At 39.0% G+C, this 12,896-nt stretch overlaps 1 protein-coding gene across 1 annotated transcript; it reads left to right on the top strand.

Moving 5' to 3' along the window:
• The first annotated feature begins 1,640 nt into the window (after nucleotides 1–1,640).
• slc17a6b (solute carrier family 17 member 6b) lies at nucleotides 1,641–12,624 on the top strand. The gene is made up of 12 exons (XM_008405173.3): nucleotides 1,641–2,304; nucleotides 3,664–3,919; nucleotides 4,656–4,774; nucleotides 6,198–6,312; nucleotides 7,250–7,337; nucleotides 7,454–7,540; nucleotides 7,887–8,029; nucleotides 8,130–8,279; nucleotides 9,426–9,558; nucleotides 9,923–10,033; nucleotides 10,679–10,806; nucleotides 12,090–12,624. Exons 1-12 carry the CDS (start codon nucleotides 2,243–2,245, stop codon nucleotides 12,429–12,431), a joined length of 1,734 nt encoding a protein of 577 aa, XP_008403395.1. The 5' UTR covers nucleotides 1,641–2,242; the 3' UTR covers nucleotides 12,432–12,624.
• The last annotated feature ends 272 nt before the right edge of the window (nucleotides 12,625–12,896 follow it).

Below are 12,896 nucleotides of genomic sequence, written 5' to 3'. Positions count from 1 at the left end.
ACTTTTATATCAGTTGCAGTTGCTATTATTGGAAATGTTTTGATTTCCTCGTGTTTTATCCATTGGTTTAAAATTGGACAAAAACCCTCCATCTCGTTACAGTTAAAACCAATTTTCCATCAGATAATCTCTGTGCAGGAATTGACTGAAATATGTTATTTTGGGAACTGGGCATTTTTTGTGTGTGAGATGAATTTAGAAATCATGATATATCCCTCAGCTGTTCATTTTTGATTGATGAACATAATAAATGACAGACATTAAAGGCACCCCTGTTGTCTTTTCCCTAATGAAACACAGCGCCTCGACCAACAGCAAATCACTTTATTTGTGACTATTTTATAGCTGTACAGAATATCCAAACTTATTTTGGAACTAGGGGAGGAGTTAACATAACTAACAACGTTTCCTTGTCATTCTTTTCACTGCCAGGAGCATGGAAATGTTTCTTTCTTGAATTAAAGCTTGTGTCCAGTTTCTCTGCAACAAATTTACATTAAAACTGATAATGCTACAAAATGGCAAAGACTGACATTCAAGTTACACACAATGATTTGACAAAGATTTCAAATACTCTGAGAAATTGTACTTTAAAAGAAAAATCGGGATATTTTTTCCTAGAGGGATTAAATAGAACAAACTACCATCAGATTATTGACAGGAAACGCACCTATAAGTCATGATAGGTGAGAGTGAACATAGTATTTCTATAGGAATCTGACCATTTTAAAAATATACGAGTCAGAAAAACAGGTAGTCAAAACTTCCCATTTCAGCCACCAGGTGGCAGCCAATACCCACAAATGAGAAGAAAAAAGAGCTTTGATTTGTTATTTACTCATTATCAGGATTTCTTTCCTAAAACTACACTTATTTATTAATCAATCAATCAATCAATCTATCTATCTATCTATCTATCTATCTATCTATCTATCTATCTATCTATCTATCTATCTATCTATCTATCTATCTATCTATCTATCTATCTATCTATCTATCTATCTATCTATCTATCTATTTATTTATTTATTTATTTATTTATTTATTTATAACTGCACAACGTTTATATGCCAATATTATTGTTTTATGATTATAATTGCCAATTCCAAATAAATGTTTGAATTTCCAAGGAGACAGGAGGATGAGGACGCTTCCAAAATTAAGTCCATTTTCCCTGCTGAAGATGTGATTGTCAGGGACAATGAGAATAGCAGAAATGCTTGAATTATTGATGGATTCCTGCGTTGGCGACAGGAGCTTGTTGAAGGGGGGTGGGGGGTGATGGTGGTAGTTCAGTTCATCTGGTTACCATAGCACCGCCCTCGAGAGAGCTGCAGCTTTCATTTATAGGGTTACTGTCCTTGATTTTATATATATATATATATATATATATATATATATATATATATATATATATATATATATATATATATATATATATAAAACTGGGTATTGTCTGCATCCTCAGCTGCAGTCTGCATGTTTAATCAGGCTGTAAGGCAACAGAAACACAATATATAGACATGTTCTGTAGCTAAGTCATATATATATATATATATATATATATATATATATATATATATATATATATATATATATAGTAAGCAGCTGGCCAGCGGTCAGGCGCGGAGCTGCTGTCGCTGACCTCGGTGCTGAACACGACGTCAGATGAACCTGCTCTCATCACAGGAGACATCATCCATCCAGCCTCCCTCCCTCTTTGATTTAATGCTTCTGTTCCAACGCCCCATTTTTTTTATTTTTTATTTTTATTTTTTGGCTTTTTATATTTAGCACTTTTCTCATGCGGTTAGATGATCGCTTTGTTTAGTATTTTTGTGCTGTTGTTGTTGTTGTAGTTGAACTCACTCTGCTCTCTCGCACGCTGCTGGCTCTCACTTTCAACTCGCCTTTGGTCGTGATGGCACTTTGTGCGGCTACTGTACTCCAGGCGGGAGGAGAGCTGCTGGCGGATGAAGGCGCGCACCTCGTTTGAATTCCTCTCTTTGTCAAAAGGTGTTTTCGTCACGAGGTTTTGTCACAATTGCGCTGAAAATTAAACTCGCCTGCTGGATCGTCGCCTCCCTGGGCTCAGACTCCCTCCACCTTCGTTTTGTCGCTTTCCTGCCGCTAGCCGCGGCAGTCGGCCATCCTGCGCTGTAACATGATGCCGAGGCAGTAAAATTATTAGTAATATTATTATTTTTTTTATAAAACAACAGTCAACACACAAAGCCTGGACATGGAGTCCGTGAAGACAGGGGTCAAGGAATTTGCGGGGAAGACCCTGGGTCAGATGTACAGGTAGGGGCAGGCTTTTAAACTTAAATGGACGTGAATTTGCGGTATTTTTTTTTTCCCACAGCGCTGCATCGCTGTGGATGCATGGGTCAACTTGATGTTTTCAAATGGCCTAACAGAGATCGCTAGTCACGCCTCTGTAAGTGAGAATAAAATTATGTAATCCCAATGTGCGTGCATGTGTGCGTGTGTGCGAGGTTTACAGAGCTCGGGTGCCTCTGGATGAAGCGGCCTTTGCGTGAAGCTTATCGGCAGATTGGTTAAACGGGGCGCAAGGATTTCTTGATGTTCGCCGACAATTTCCAAGTCATTACGATCCAGGATGTAACGAAGGCCTGCATCCAACGAGCATGTTAAAATCACCCATTCCAATGAGGTTTTAAAAAATATCTTAATGTTGTTTTTTTTTTTTTTTTACAATCCAAGAATTAAAAATTGTCCTTCACGTCCAGTCGAGTATGCATTTCTTTAGACTTAAAGCTACATTTATACCAGTCCTTTTCCCTTCTGGGTATATGTTCAGTTTTAGATATACATCTGTACGTGAAGTTAAATTCATCTGAATTTCGTTGTGCTCAGGTAACGTCACACTGTCCCCAAGGCCTCCCCAATTTTCGTTTCTTTTCGATTTTCTGGTTCCTTGCAGAATAACTCTGGTCGCGCAATCCTCAGAGGATTTTAAGAGGGTGTGTGCAGCTGTTTTGTTCGTCCTTTCACAATCGGCATTTTGCGCGTATCCCTTTGTAAATGAACGTGCTTTTGCTGAAAGGGAGCGTGGGGTGATAGGAGGGTGGGGGGGGGAGAGGAGTTTGAGGAAAGCCCACAGACGAGCGTCTGCAGGCTGCTGCTGCTGCTGCTGTGTCTCTGAATGCTAATGAGCGTGAAAGTGTAAGGCTGCTGCAATGCGGTACAGTCAGGAACATTTTGATCCATTTTCAACCTGCAGGCCAAACTCTGTTATTCTGATTCTCTCCCCTTAGATTTCTTTTTACTCTTGTTATTTTTGAGTAGATGCGGACGGACCTATTTGACTTTGTACGTACTTGTGGTATTTCTTCTGTCTTTCAGTCCTCAACATGAAAACATCTGATTTTTTTCCCCCCCTCAATGGCACAGAAGAGAACAGTGTGTACTGTAAAACACTGTTTCTCCAGAGGCCTCATCGGGCATTTGGGCCATTGTATTTCACATTAAAATTACGCGAAATCTTTGGGATATCGCATTTAAAGCATCAGCCTACTGTAAAAGAAAGCATGCAGAAAAACTAAAATAAATAAATACATTTCCTCTAAATTTAATAAGGGATGTTTTTGTGAGTAAGGGACTCAGCAGGCGGTGTTTCCTTCACCTGTCTGTCTGCAGGGTGATAGAAAGGAGGCAGAAAACCGGGGAGGTGATCGAGCTGACAGAGGATGGGCGGCCTCGGGAGGCCGCGGAGAAAAAACCCCCGCTGTGTGACTGCACGTGTTTCGGTTTGCCGCGCCGCTACATCATCGCCATCATGAGCGGCTTAGGCTTCTGCATCTCCTTCGGCATCCGATGCAACCTGGGCGTGGCTATCGTGAGCATGGTCAACAACAGCACCATCCACCAGAATGGCAAGATCATCATCAAGGAGGTGTGTGACGACGGCAGACGCGCGCTTTTACGCACGATAAAAAAAAGAGAGAGAGAGAAGAAAAAAAATCTGATTGAACATCCGTGAGATGATATTATTTGTTTTTGGTCACGGGGGATGGGGGGGGGGGGGGGGGGGGTGGGACGGGACTGGCTGCGTTTCCCCCCAACAGGAGTCAAAAAGGCCTTTTATTGCAATGTGACTCAACTGAATAATCCACACAACAATGCAATTAGCTTATCATCATTATTAATTAACGTGGAAATATGTGAATTCAAAATGAATATAAAACGAAAGAGATCATATAAGGTCATGTTCATTGATAAAACAGACACAAAAAAAATCCGCTTTATGTTGAACATGAATTTACAGCCCACTTTATTATTAGGCTGATTTTTTTTTTTTCTGAAACCGCACACTGGTGAATTACAAAACCATAAATGCCTAGTTTCAAATCTTAGTTTCAAATATGTTTTTTTAACGTGTTTTGCACTCAAGTATAACAATTATTCGATCGCTAAAATATAAAGCAGGTTCATTTTGTACTTGTTATACGCCAGTATCTTATTTTTCATTTAGTGTCGTTATGCTTTTCTAATCGGATCGTTACTATTCAATTTTCAGGCCTTCATAAATATTTCATGATGTGAGGAAAATCTGCAGAGTCATTTCTGCAACATGATAATTTTTCCCCCCAGCTAATTAAAATTTTCCATATTTTTTTTTTCCTCACCAGAAAGCTAAGTTCAACTGGGACCCGGAGACAGTGGGAATGATCCATGGATCCTTTTTCTGGGGCTACATTGTGACGCAAATCCCGGGAGGATACATTTCCTCGAGGCTGGCAGCAAATAGGTTGATCATTTTCATAAATACTGACAAATATTAGAAGAAGAACAACAACAATACAAACACTGTCATTTGGTTAAAATGTAATTAAAAATAACACGCTTTTTTAAGTAATACAAAATCATCTCTATTCTCCCCGTTTGTATTTAATGAATTTCATTCAGAATGGTTAATATATATATATATTATATTAACCACAGGCTAAATCAATGCAGATATTCACCATGTTTAATGCATGGTGAATACAGGGCAGTAAAATAGAGAATAAGTGCAAGAAGCAGCAGACAGTAGGGCAGCGGGCTGGCGGCCCTGCAGCTCCTGGTGTCAAGGCTCCGTGCCACCTGTTAATGAGCTCCCTGGGGAGACCCGGGTCTAATCTGCCGCTCTCTCGGGGTATGGATACCAGACCCGTACTACTTGCCAAAGGCTTTTATTCCCCCGCCAATGTCTCGGTCATTGTAATTACGCATGACTTACTACACAGACACCCAGCAATAGGCCCATTACGATGACAGTGCAATATATATATATATATATATATATATATATATATAAAGAAAAGTTTGGCTTCTGAAAATATGAAAATAATATACAACATTAGTCTAATGGATATTTGGGAAATATTCAACCAATGTGTCAATCCATAAGAAATTACCCTGATTCTCAATACAGGGAAGATATTGATATCTTCCTGTAAAACTGATTGGCTAGGCCTCACCCCGCTTGATTGACGCGTGCGGTTTAATCTAATCATTTGGTCTCGTGCCCGACAGTGGCCTCCACCGGATTAGGGCTCGCCCCCCTCCACGTAAAGCTGAGTGCGGTGGGAGAACGTGCCAGAAATGACAAATATGGGGTTTCAGTGGCCTTGGTTCGGATATAAATAGCCTAACCTTCCGAAAGAAAAGTACATATAAATTGGTCGTTTTTAATGTACTTTTCTTGATTTTAGAGTCACAAAAATAAAGAGGTTAGAGAAACCATCTTGTCCGTTTCTTTTGCAAGATGTCGCACAGTATCCTAGAAATCCATCCCCCCACCCCACCCTATTGCTATCAAACGACATTACTCTGTTTTTTTAAACTGTGGTTACTAAGCGACTGCGAGACCGGTAAGAGAGCACCGCAGCTTTTATTATTTATTTCTATGACGACGCTTAAAGAGGATGCGTGCAGCTTATCGTCACCAAACACAAACATAATCTGCAAAAAATATTTTTTTACGTAAGGAAAAAATGTTAAATTACAGACGCTTTACTGTTTTGTAAAGAAAAAAAAGTGCAATAAAAAGACCTCATGGCCAATTTATTTGATCAAAATCTTTCTCAGTTAAATAATGCAAGCTAAAACCCCACCAAGGAAGCATTACTGCAATAATCAAAGTGCTAAAATGCCATCATTTTTAATGTTTTTCCTCTTATTATTTACAGGGTATTTGGTGCAGCTATTGTCCTCACCTCCACTCTCAACATGTTCATCCCCTCTGCTGCTCGAGTCCACTATGGGTGTGTTATTTTTGTCAGAATATTACAAGGACTCGTGGAGGTAAGATCGTCTAAATGTCTTCCACCTCCTCGTTTTGACTGGAAATAACGTAAAACATATTTCTTTCTTTTAAACCGTAGCTTTGCTACGTTTCAATTCAATCCACCAGCAAAACAGCACAGGGGCTGACTGTAGCACGCTTTCTGGATATGTAGCCAGAGGAAATTTGAGATGAGCTTTATTGATCTGATCCACTACAGTTTGTTTTTGTAGGACATTCGAGCTCTGGCTTTTCGTACGTCATGCATTGTATCCTGGATACGCAGCATCAGCAGCGTGCTCCCCCACCTGCACCTTAGAGATATATTAGAGGGAAAATTTTGATTTAAGTCACATCACTCCTTTGACTTTATTTTGAAAAAAGTAAGCCGATAAGCTTTGCCTGTTGTGTGCATTTCCAACAGTTAAATGTAGAAAAGCCCTCTTTGTTTTACAATTTTGATTTTTTTTAAAAAATACAAAATGAGAAAGGGAAATATATTTTAATTCACCATTTAGTCCTTTAAAGACTTACTACTTTATACACTGTTCTGCTACAAGACAGAACATGCAGACTGTCATTTCCACAATTTCTTCTAATTAGCAGCTGATAAACATTTGACATCCAGATACCTGCTTTGCTCCATAAACAGATCATTAGGTGCTCAGTTTGTTCATGGTTATCGCAGGGGTGAAAATGTTAATTTCTGTTAGTTATTGTGCTAAATAGGTGTTTGTTCAGCTTCATGCGTGGGCAGGGCTTTCCAGGATAGACTGCAAGGGTACCTCAGACTCAACTAAACGCAACATACTGCAAATATCATGTACTGTAACGTATATTTACAATACACAACTGTATGCAAACAAGTGAATATAAGTAGCTTGTGATTTAAAATAAAGCTGGTGCCTTTGTGTGAATGGACTAAGTTAATAGTGACCCTCATTGTGGTGTGTTCAGGGAGTGACTTACCCAGCCTGTCACGGAATCTGGAGCAAGTGGGCTCCACCACTAGAAAGGAGCCGCCTGGCTACCCTCTCATTTTGTGGTAAACAGACATTTTCCTATATAAACACACTGCTGAAACTGTACATCTCAATCTGTTATAATGTTCACCGTGTCTAATCGTAAATGCGTCGATGTTCTTGTGTTGTTGTTTGTTAGGCTCTTATGCTGGTGCTGTGATAGCGATGCCTCTGGCTGGGATCCTGGTCCAGTATACGGGATGGTCCTCAGTGTTTTATGTCTACGGCAAGTAAATGGATGAATGGACGTGTTCTGCTCATATTCAGGCGGAGGTGTTTCTAAGCTCTAGACTGTGACAGCTAAAGAGTCCAGTGAAAGTCAAACGGATTTATCCAGGCAGACTGAGTATTGATTTCCCTCCCCGTTGTTTTGGTTTGTCAATAAACAGCCCCCCGTCTTTCCCTCCAGACTGGATACAGTTAGCTCTTCTGTCTGGGATTTTTTTTTCTTTCTTTCTTCCTCTCTGGCATTTCGGTTGACACATCCTCCAAATGCTCACATTTGAGGTCAAGATTATCTGCAGTACTTAATCTGTGATTAACCAAAGATTTTAAATGTGTTTCTCTTGCAGGATGCTTCGGCATTTTCTGGTACATGTTCTGGATCCTTGTGTCTTACGAGAGCCCTGCTGATCACCCTTCCATCACTGATGAAGAGCGCGTCTACATAGAGGAGAGCATTGGAGAGAGTTCCAACCTGATGGGTCCGTCCGAGGTAGAAATCAAAACTGCACATAAAAATGACTTTTTGGTTTTATTTGTTTCTCAGCTGTCTATTCCTATTTATAAATCAATACATTTTTAATGATTTCTAGAAATTCAAGACCCCTTGGAGGAAGTTCTTCACCTCTATGCCTGTCTATGCAATCATTGTGGCAAACTTCTGCAGGAGCTGGACCTTCTACTTGCTGCTCATCAGTCAGCCTGCATACTTTGAGGAAGTGTTCGGCTTTGAGATAAGCAAGGTGGACCATGTTGCATAAACATAAAGCATAATTAAATGACCAAGTAAATCATGCTTCAGCTAAAGTAGATGGTGGACATGCTCTATGAGATGAACATGTACACTGTGCAGCAACAGCACATGATTTCACATCATATATATCTATATCTTTTTGAACAACACAGGCTTTTTTTTTTTTTACTATTCAAGCAATGGAAATTTAAGTAACAGGAGAAGTAAATAAGACAGACACAGGGGTGTAATTGCATTGTTAATAAGGGGAAATGCAACAAGTTTTACTTGGTGTACAAAGGGCCAATATTGCAATTTATATATTTTTTACAATATTCCTGACAGCCCACTCAGCATTTGTTTTTACATAAACAATCAATGACTTTGATATTGATGATGTTTAATGAGAAATTTTCTGAATTTGCATACTTGGGGAAAAAACTTTCCAGATGCCTTTAGAGCATAGTTTAAGGTTTTATCTTTGGACACAGGCTATACTGTAAAAAAAAATAATAAAATAAAATAAATAAATATATTTTATTTATATATATATATATATATATACACCGTCATGGGAGGACAAGCCCCTACATGGGATGAACCACCGACAAATAACTGAAGTGGCTGATATCAGGAAATCCTACCAATGGCTGGAAAAAGCTGGACTCAAGGACAGCACAGAGGCTCTCATCCTGGCTGCACAGGAACAGGCCCTAAACACCAGAGCAATAGAGGCTCAGATCTACCACACCAGACAAGACCCAAGGTGTAGGTTGTGCAAGGAGGCCCCTGAGACAGTCCAGCACATAACAGCAGGGTGCAAGATGCTGGCAGGGAAAGCTTACATGGAACGACATAACCAAGTGGTGGGCATAGTGTACAGGAACATCTGTGCAGAATATGGACTGGAAGCCCCGAGATCGAAGTGGGAAACACCCCCAAAGGTGGTGGAAAACGACCGAGCTAAGATCCTATGGTCATAATTAGAAAAAAACAAACTAAATAAAGAAATATCTGTTTGCAAAGGCAACAATGAAAGTGGAACGGTTATTTGCAAATTTAAATGCTTGAGTGCAGATTTAGTCTGCATTTTAAAGTTGGGTTTGTTCTGTTTTCATAGGTACAGTAGATGATTAAACGTTTTTCTTATTTACAGGTGGGCATACTCTCTGCCCTCCCTCACTTGGTGATGACCATCATCGTGCCCATCGGCGGTCAGCTGGCCGACTACCTGCGCAGCAGGAACATCTTGACAACAACCACTGTCAGGAAAATAATGAACTGTGGAGGTGAGAAAGTTGAACCACGGATGAATGAAAAAGAAAAAAAAAATCATTTCCACACTTCTCTTGCTCAGCCACAGGGTGTTACATGGGTTGGTTTTTTTTTTCTGCTCTGCCAGATGGATTTTAGAGATGAGTTTGTTTGTATTTTTGTAAAATCTATCTGTACAATACTTGAAGCTCTCAGGTTGACTCACTCTGTGAGTGTGGGTCACTGTGCATTGATTTCATATCTGTCAGCTATGTAATTGAGTGCAGCGCATGTATCACTGCTTAATTCAATTGGCACCGCGATGACCAGCACGCGGCCCCCGGGCTTTTTGTGTGCTTTGTGTGCACACGTGTGACCCGCTGTCTCTCTTCCTGCTAGGATTTGGCATGGAGGCCACATTACTGCTGGTGGTGGGGTATTCCCACAGCAAAGGGGTGGCAATTTCCTTCCTTGTGCTGGCAGTGGGCTTCAGTGGATTTGCCATATCAGGTTTGTGATATGTTCCTTAATGTGTTACAAGAGACAGACGAATTATGACACAATGCTCAGTTTTGATCAAATCGCTTTATCGTATTTGTAGTGCCTACTTATATTCTAGATGTTACTTAAAGGAATCATTTTTTTGTTGAATAAATTGACATTTTTGTCTGTGTACATTAGACTGCAACTTGTAGTGGTATTCCTTTTACCTTCCAGTCATTCAACAGATCTCAAAGCTCATGTCTTTGTTCAGTGCAAAGGAAGCAAAGGATCCAGAGGTCTGTGTGCAAAATCAGTTTCTTTCCTCTTGCTCTCAAGCTTTCTGCCAGAGTCTTTAATAATTCAGTGCAAGCTGTCTCGGGGGAAACGCCAGGCAGGCGGCTTGCAGCAGCTCAGGAGGACACTTACTCATTCAGCCAGTCAGAGTGGGGGGAGGGAGGAGGACGTGTTGAGAGTCGTTGCCTATTTCTGCAACAAGATGGTCTGCATTTGTGCTGCTTTTATCTTTAGCTTTACTCAATGCATTCTGTCACACTAGCTCCCTAAATATAGTAGCTAAATATGACTAGCTGAACTTGTTTCCTAAAAAAACGAAAGAAAAAAGATAAATGGGTCTGCTGTGTTTTAATTTCATGTTACTTTTAATACCACCAGGCTTTAATGTGAACCATCTGGACATCGCTCCTCGTTATGCCAGTATCCTAATGGGCATCTCTAATGGTGTTGGTACCTTGTCTGGGATGGTGTGCCCTCTAATTGTTGGTGCTATGACAAAGAACAAGGTAAATCCCTATTCTCAGCCTGTGAACATAACAAACATCCCAGATTTAAAAAACAGATCCTGAAGGATTCTTGAATGAAATAATTGCATTCCTATGCTTATTATTATTAAATGTTTAAACATAAAAAAAACAATGTGGTGAGTCATAGCTTAGACATTACATGAAATAAAACTTTACCTGCAGAATGAGCTTAATCCAGCTAAAGAACTGCAAGTCAGCTAACAAGCTACCAGCTTGATCTACTGAAACCAGTTCCAAAGTGGAGTTTTGTCATCTTAAAGCAGATGCAGTTTAAATGTTGATGTTAATGATTTGCACTAATTTACATAGAAATATAGTTTACAGATAAAACCATGCTGGCATGTGGTCTGTTACAAATACCATGAAATAAATACAAAACAGAATGAGTGAAGAGTAATTGAACAGGAAAACCATGTGATGAAAAGTACTATGAAGTAAAGTCTTCCATAAAAAAGCCAAAACTATTTGTACTTCTGGCAGATTTAGCCTTAAGTAATCTTTTAATTTTACAAACAGTTTTTCTTTTACATTTTTTTACTAGAAGAAATATTAACATTTGGTGAGGCCCAGAGCCTTGATTTGAATCTGATGGAGAATCTATGGGGAAAGCAAAAATCTTGGGGTTATGGTAAGGAGGCATTTCAACTTCTGAAATACGGAGATTACCACCAAAGATGAATCTTCAAAAATCCATTGGCCTTTTCTTAATGAAAACAGTTTGAGTGTCAAAATGCCTTTCAGGATATTTACATTGGTCATTGACAAGGTTATAAGAAATTTTATAGCCTTGTCATGATACTTATGAATATTTATTTAATAATTTTAAATTATTGTTGACTGATAAGCTGAGACGTACCAATTTCCACCCTTTTGGGGGATCAATAAAGTATTATTATGATTATGATTATTATTATGATTATTATTATTATGATTATTATTATTATTATTATTATTATTATTATTATTATTATTATTATTAGTATGATTATTATTATTATTATTATTATTATTGAAAACTGTGTCATTTGAATAAATGGTGATTAATGATTTTTTTTAGTAACAACTTCTCTTTGCCAGCACATGGTCACAAGAGGAAATTTTGTTGTTTAAATAGGAACAGAATAAATTGTTGCCAAAAATAGTAAAGAACTCTCTGTCTTATTCATTTTGCTGAAGAAGACAGTAAAATGTCTGTCTTATTCTGGTTGCTTCCTCTGTATTTTCTGGTTAATAAATGTGATATTTTTCTTTCTTTGCGTCAGACTCGAGAAGAGTGGCAGTACGTATTCCTGATAGCCTCCATGGTGCACTACGGAGGAGTGGTCTTCTATGGGATCTTTGCCTCTGGAGAGAAACAGCCGTGGGCCGACCCGGAACTCACTAGTGAGGAAAAATGTGGCTTCATCGATGAGGATGAGCTGGCGGAGGAGACTGGTGACATCACCCAGAGTTACGGAGCTTTTGGGGGTGCAGCCAAAACGTACGGTGCGACCACACAGGTGAATGGAGGCTGGGCAACCGGCTGGGAGAAGACGGAGGAGTACGTTCAAGAGGAAGCACAGGAAGGAGGCTACGGATACAGGCAGGAAGAAGGGTATTCTTAGGCCAAACACAAAGTTTGTGACACATGAGTTGACTTTGTTTCCCCGAGTTTCCTGAGTGTACATCTGTTTTAGTCCTAAGAATATCAACAAATGAGAAACAAGAAAAGCTACAATCTATTGTCTTATTGTTTGCACAGAAAAACCCTAAAAAATTATCAATTCAGTGTAAAAATTACTTATATATATATATATACCTTATATATATATATATATATATATATATATATATATATATATATATATATATATATATATATATATATATATATATAAATAAAAGAAGAATAATACAACATTTGATGACTAGAGGTGTATGTAGCACATATCAATTTGGCAGTATGTAAATGTACTATTATGCATATTAATAATAGATATTTATTTGGAGTGCAATTGTGTGTAAACTTGTACATGTTCATCCCATCAGCTGAGGCTTTCTGACCACACCGAAGCCTGTAGGATTACATG

This window comes from Poecilia reticulata, chromosome 3 (assembly GCF_904066995.2).
Source record: "Poecilia reticulata chromosome 3, P_reticulata-male-v2, whole genome shotgun sequence".
In the NCBI taxonomy this organism is placed as follows: Eukaryota; Metazoa; Chordata; class Actinopteri; order Cyprinodontiformes; family Poeciliidae; genus Poecilia; species Poecilia reticulata.
The sequence above is the reverse complement of the archived record's forward strand: the minus strand, read 5'-3'. Positions and strand labels throughout refer to the sequence as shown.